Here is a 5,369-nt window from a genome sequence, read left to right as displayed (position 1 = left end):
GCAGAAGAACGGCTCGGGCTCGCTCCCTTGCGCTTTACGAACAGAAAGGCCGGCATTTTTTCCGACGTTAATACGTCTTTCCCCGAGTTTTGAGCCTTGCCGTCTCCACAGCGGAGGGCTGTGCCGGCTACCCGGCCTCCTTCTCTGCCTCCTGAGACGAGAGCTGGGGCGTGGAGCGGGCCCGGGGGACGCGGAGCGGAACCGAGGGCTGCGGGCGGGGCGGGGCGGGGCGGGGCGGGGCGGGGCGGGGCGCTCCGCCGGCGATCCCGGCCCCGCCCCCCCGCGCGCCGCCGGAGCCGCAGCCAATGGGGCGGCGCGGCCCCGCCCCCCGCGCGCCGGTTGGGCGGAGCCGCCCGCGCGCCGCTTTATGAGGCGGCGCCGCCGGCGCGGGGCCGGAGCGCGTTGCCGGCTGCCCGCGCCCCCCGGCCTCATGAGCGGCGGCGCTGCTCGCTCCCGCCCGGCGCTGCGGTGGCGACGGCCGGCAGCCCCTGTATGGCCCCGGCTGTGGATATGACCGCCGCGCCCACCGGGGTCCGCAGCGACGAGCTGCCCGCATCCGCCTTCAGCAGTCCCGGCGGCGGCTCGCTCCCCGTCGCGGCGGCGATGGGCGGGGAGGAGGAAAGCGACAAGCCCAAGGTTTCCCCATCCCTCCTGCCGTTCAGCGTGGAGGCGCTCATGGCCGACCACAGGAAGCCGGGAGGCAGGGACGGACCCGAGGGCGCCGGGCCGCCGCCGGGCGCTGGGGCGGCCCCCCGCGCCAGCCTCAGCCCTCGCCTGGGCACGCTGTCGGCGGAGGCGCCGCCTTCCCCGCTGCCTCTCGGCGGGCACTTCTCCGTCGCGGGGCTGGTCAAGCTGCCCGAAGACGCGCTCGTCAAGGCGGAAAGCCCCGAGAAGCAGGAGCGGAGTCCCTGGATGCAAACCCCGCGGTTCTCGCCGCCTCCCCCGAGTAAGTAGTGGTCCGGGAGCAGGCGGGATGGGAGCTCTGCGGGCCGGCTGCGACCTTCCGTGGAGCCGGCCGGACCGAGGGCAAAGCTGCGCGGGTGCCCGGGGCTTTCCTGTCGCTTTCGTCCTGCCTGCCTCTCCTGGTATATTTTTTCCGTGCGCTTCGCGCTCTTCTGGGCCAGTTCGATCTGTCTGAAATACCGAACGGATTCGAGAGTGTGTGGAGGATGGCTGCGAAGGCGCAGGAAGAGCGGCCGTGCCAGGGTGAAGTCTTGTGCCAAATGTTAACCGGGGGAGGGGGAAGAGAAAGCAACGTGGCCAGCTTGTTAATTTAACCTGGGCCTCGAACTAGCTGCGCAAATTTTGACTCAACATCGCTGAGGCTCTCCTCAGAAAGGGGCTCAAGTAATTCCATAAGGATGCGCACAGACCGCGCGGCAGCTTTGCAGGCTTCAGCCCCACCGGCTGGCGTCTTAAATGGTGCATGTCCAAAGTCCGAAGAGCCACAATCAGTGATGTTTTCCTGCTTTAATGCAGAGAGATCTAAAATAGTACAAATAATAGCGTGAGAGCCGAGGTCAGAGAAGGCCGTTAATTTCCAGTGGCTGCGCTGAGCCCGGGTCTGGGCAGCATGGGCCGGCTGCCCTCGGCCTGGCCGCGCTCCCTTCTTGCCAGGGATTCCTTGGAAAGGGATGACTTTGGTCTGAGGCTCTCCAAGCCCTTAGCAAAGGGCTTTTCTTTCGGGCGCCCTTAGCAAAGCTGCAAACAGAGCTGCCCCTCTGTCCCGAGAACGGCAGATTTCCCGACAGGATTTGTGTAGAGCAAAGCAGCGGTTTAATATATTTAAATTGCAGAGTAAAATTTGCTGCTGCTAAGTAAACCCGGGACAGATGGATGTTGAAGAACCTTAGAAATCTTATTTAAGAGGAGAGGAGCGGTCCGGTGAAGAGTGGTAGATAGAGCATGAGTGTCAATTCAGACCTCGTAATTAATTACATGCTTAATCCGGTTCCCAGGGGCCTAATGAAGAGGGTGTGAGACTGAGAAGCCAGCCCGTTTTGTTTATTTTTTTCCCGTAATCCAATAAAAAAAAACAGGACACTTTCTTCATTTTGGAGGGCCATTTCCTTTATTTGCGTCTCCTCTGCATGAGCCAGGGTAGCCATGAAGGCAGGAGACGCAGGGTTTGTGGATGTCTGATTCTTGCCCCTTGCCGGGCTCTTTTCAATGGAGTCAGAGCTTCCTGATACGAAGTACTGCTTTTTTTTTTTTTTTTTTGGAAAGGGAGATGGCAATTTTAAGTGTGCCCCAGGCAACCTTGGTGGTTTGGGGCACCTTGCTTTAAGTGGGACCCTACCTTTCCCTTTCTCCACCTCAGCTGTGGTAGGGTGGGGGCTCTGCAGGCTGTAGGGGTTTGGGCACTGCTAACCAAGGTGTCTCTCCTTTCCCCTCTTCCCCGGCTGCTCCCGGGCACAGGGCGACTGAGCCCGCCCGCCTGCACCCTGCGCAAGCACAAGACAAACAGGAAGCCCCGGACGCCCTTCACCACGGCACAGCTGCTGGCCCTCGAGAGGAAGTTTCGGCAGAAGCAGTACCTGTCCATTGCTGAGCGTGCCGAGTTCTCCAGCTCGCTCAGCCTCACGGAGACCCAGGTGAAGATCTGGTTCCAGAACCGTCGCGCCAAGGCCAAGCGGCTCCAGGAGGCTGAACTGGAGAAGCTGAAGATGGCAGCCAAGCCCATGCTCCCGCCTGCTGCTTTTGGCATCTCCTTCCCACTGGGCGGCCCGGCCGTGGCTGGCGCTTCTCTGTACGGCGCCTCCAGCCCTTTTCAGCGGGCAGGGCTGCCTGTGGCTCCTGTGGGACTATACACAGCACATGTGGGATACAGCATGTACCACCTCACATAGAGCCAGAACCGAGCCCAGCCCAGCACTGCTGGCTGTGTGCTCCCGCTGGCTCCACACACACTCCCTCCCTGCTCCTCCGGCTCTTCTCTGTGGACTTCCCCATGGAGCCCATGGCAGAGACTCCTCCCGTTTGGCTCTGCTTGACCTCTCTGCTTCCCCCTCTGATGCTGAGCCCTTATCCCAGCACAGTTCTGATCTCCTCAGCAGTCCTGGGGAGCTGACAGAAACCTGAGGCGTTTCCCCAGCTTTTTCCTGGTGCAGGGTGTTGATGGGCCAACTGTGTCCTGCTTCTCTGGGTCTAGCTGGAAGCCTGCAGAGAGCCCCCTGCCTCAGGGGAAGGAACTGTAGAAGAGATGGAAAAAGGGGACTGAAAGACAGGACGTTACTCTTACTTTCTGCAAGGCGAGGTCAAGAAACAGAAGTGTAATGCAGCCTTTCCCATTCCCATGTAACAGTGCTGTCTGTTACCTTCTTTGCTCCTCCACCAGCTCCTTTGGAAGGGGCTCTGTGTACTATGTAATATACTGTATATTTGAAATTTTATTATCATTTATATTATAGCTATATTTGTTAAATAAATTAATTTTAAGCTACTGTTTGCAATTTGTTTGCTTGCTCTTTGCCTGCTCGGGTGTGACAGAAGAAGAGACCGAATTTGTGTATCAGGGGATGAGAGAGGGACCGGCTATAAGTAGCCGTTTTCCCTCTTCTCCAGGAGACTTTAGCCTTGGATGGTGAGACAGCAGCTGAATTTTCAATTTTCTGTGTATCCCCGAGCTGCCCTGTCCTCACAACTGTTTGAGGTTTCCTCCTTTTCCCCCACTGCTCCTTGCCAGCAGTTCTCTCCGCATTCCTGCCCCGAAGGTGCATGTGATCGCTGCTGCTTCCCCCAGCGGCGCCGGGATCGGCCGTGTTTCCTTGGCCCGAGGAAAGAGAAAAGTTGCTCCTCACTGTCCCGGTCCCTGTGTCTGGGAGGGTCCGGGCCGCAGCTCCCGCTGGCTGTGAAGACTGTCCCACACCTCAGTGCCAAGCCTAGCGCGAAGAAAGGGCTTTCCCAGAGCTCCATTTGCCGGCCGATATTACTCGGGGGGACGGAGCACCGGGATTTGGGGCGGTGGGGAGGAGAGGGGCCTGTCGCGGTTCGGCTGGTGCTGAAGAAGGGGATAAAGGACGGTAATGGCGAGGCAGTGTCAGCACCGGAGCCGATGGGGCGTGGGGACCGTGGTGCTGGGCATGAGTGTGCGGGCCCGGCGGCACCCGCGGGGCTGACGGTCGGGACTGCTCGGCGCCGTGTCTCCTGCTCACCCTCGGGCTTTCGAGCACCCTGCCGTTCTCAGCGGCTGGCTCCGCTAGAAACCCGTCCCGCTCGACCACGGCCCCGAGGAAACCGCTGGCGACGGCTGAGAACCCCGGGAGGAAATCGGTGGACACGCAGCTCCGGCTCCGCGCCTGCTGCTCCCGCCGGCACCGGCGCCGCCGCCTCCTCACCGCGTTCCCCGCCGGCTGCGCTCTGAGCCCCCTCAGTGCGCCGCTCCACCCGGTTTGGTTTGACGAAGCCCTCGGGTAAGGGAGAGCGTTGGTTTCCTCTTTTTTTTTTTTTTTTTTTTTTAATTTTTATTTCGTGCTTTATCTTTGTGCTCAAGGAATGGCCGCTGAGAAACTGGGACTCTATATTTTTCTTTCTGTCTTTCCCCCCACCCCCCACCCCGCTGCTTTCATTTCCAGCAATTTAAAACGTTAAGGTTGAAGCAAAGTTAGAAGGAAAATAATTGCTGTAATGAGGCTCGGCAATCTTCTGCAGGCACTGTGGCTCCAGCGAGACTGTAGCTGGGGGCGAGGCAGGACTTTTATCATCTCCTAAGTATCAATGATGCTTTCAATAACTCAGGGAAACAACATACCTGAACACAGTCACTTTCTCCAGAATTCGCTGCCCTAATCCCCCTTCCCTTCTCTCGCTCCGCTCTGGCCGCCCAGTCATTTTTGAGCTGGGGTGAGTTTGGGGCTTTTGTGGTTGTTTGTTTTCTTTTCTTGCTTTTTTTTTTTTTTTTTTTCCTGTACTTTTTTCCCAACCCTTTTCTTTTCCTATCATTTCTTTTCTCTGTGCAAATGACAGTGTCTGTGATCCTGACCCCAGCGCCCAACGCCGCGCCGGAGCGGGAAAGCTCTGTGCCGACTTTTTCCCACGTTGTGTCTCTGGCAGAAAAAGGCTGGATATCTCCAGCTTATCTCTCTCTCTAACTTAGGCTCTGTGCGATTAGACCGCGGGTTTGGGGAGATCTAATCGCTCAGGAGGCCGGGTTTATCCTGTAAAGATGCCCTTAGAATCCGAGAGAGATTTTAAACAGGGAGGACTGCCTTGGGCTGGCTCCCCGCAAGCACTGCTCCCCTTTGCCGGCACCTTTGGGCGCTGCGGCGCGAGACTCCGGGCAGAGCGGCACCCTTTAATCTCTCCGCTTTGTCTCTGTTTGCTTTTTTTTTTTTTTTTTTTTTTTTTTTTTTTTTAACATTATGTTAACT

The 5,369-nt window shown here is 58.4% G+C and overlaps 1 protein-coding gene across 1 annotated transcript; it reads left to right on the top strand.

Moving 5' to 3' along the window:
• Positions 1–370: 370 nt before the first annotated feature.
• Positions 371–3,443, top strand: MSX1 (msh homeobox 1). The gene is made up of 2 exons (XM_068188656.1): positions 371–946; positions 2,419–3,443. Exons 1-2 carry the CDS (start codon positions 493–495, stop codon positions 2,847–2,849), a joined length of 885 nt encoding a protein of 294 aa, XP_068044757.1. The 5' UTR covers positions 371–492; the 3' UTR covers positions 2,850–3,443.
• Positions 3,444–5,369: the final 1,926 nt, after the last annotated feature.

This window comes from Anomalospiza imberbis, chromosome 4 (assembly GCF_031753505.1).
Source record: "Anomalospiza imberbis isolate Cuckoo-Finch-1a 21T00152 chromosome 4, ASM3175350v1, whole genome shotgun sequence".
Taxonomy (NCBI): domain Eukaryota; kingdom Metazoa; phylum Chordata; class Aves; order Passeriformes; family Viduidae; genus Anomalospiza; species Anomalospiza imberbis.
Note: the sequence above shows the minus strand (reverse complement) of the source record. Positions and strands in the feature narration are given on the sequence as shown.

What these genes read in the sequence shown, in the direction of transcription:
- MSX1 (XM_068188656.1), top strand. Translation starts at nt 493, where the DNA reads ATGGCCCCGGCTGTGGATATGACCGCCGCGCCCACCGGGGTCCGCAGC. An exon ending in GTTCTCGCCGCCTCCCCCGA is followed by an intron (nt 947 to 2,418) that starts GTAAGTAGTGGT and finishes TCCCGGGCACAG; the next exon opens with GGCGACTGAGCCCGCCCGCC.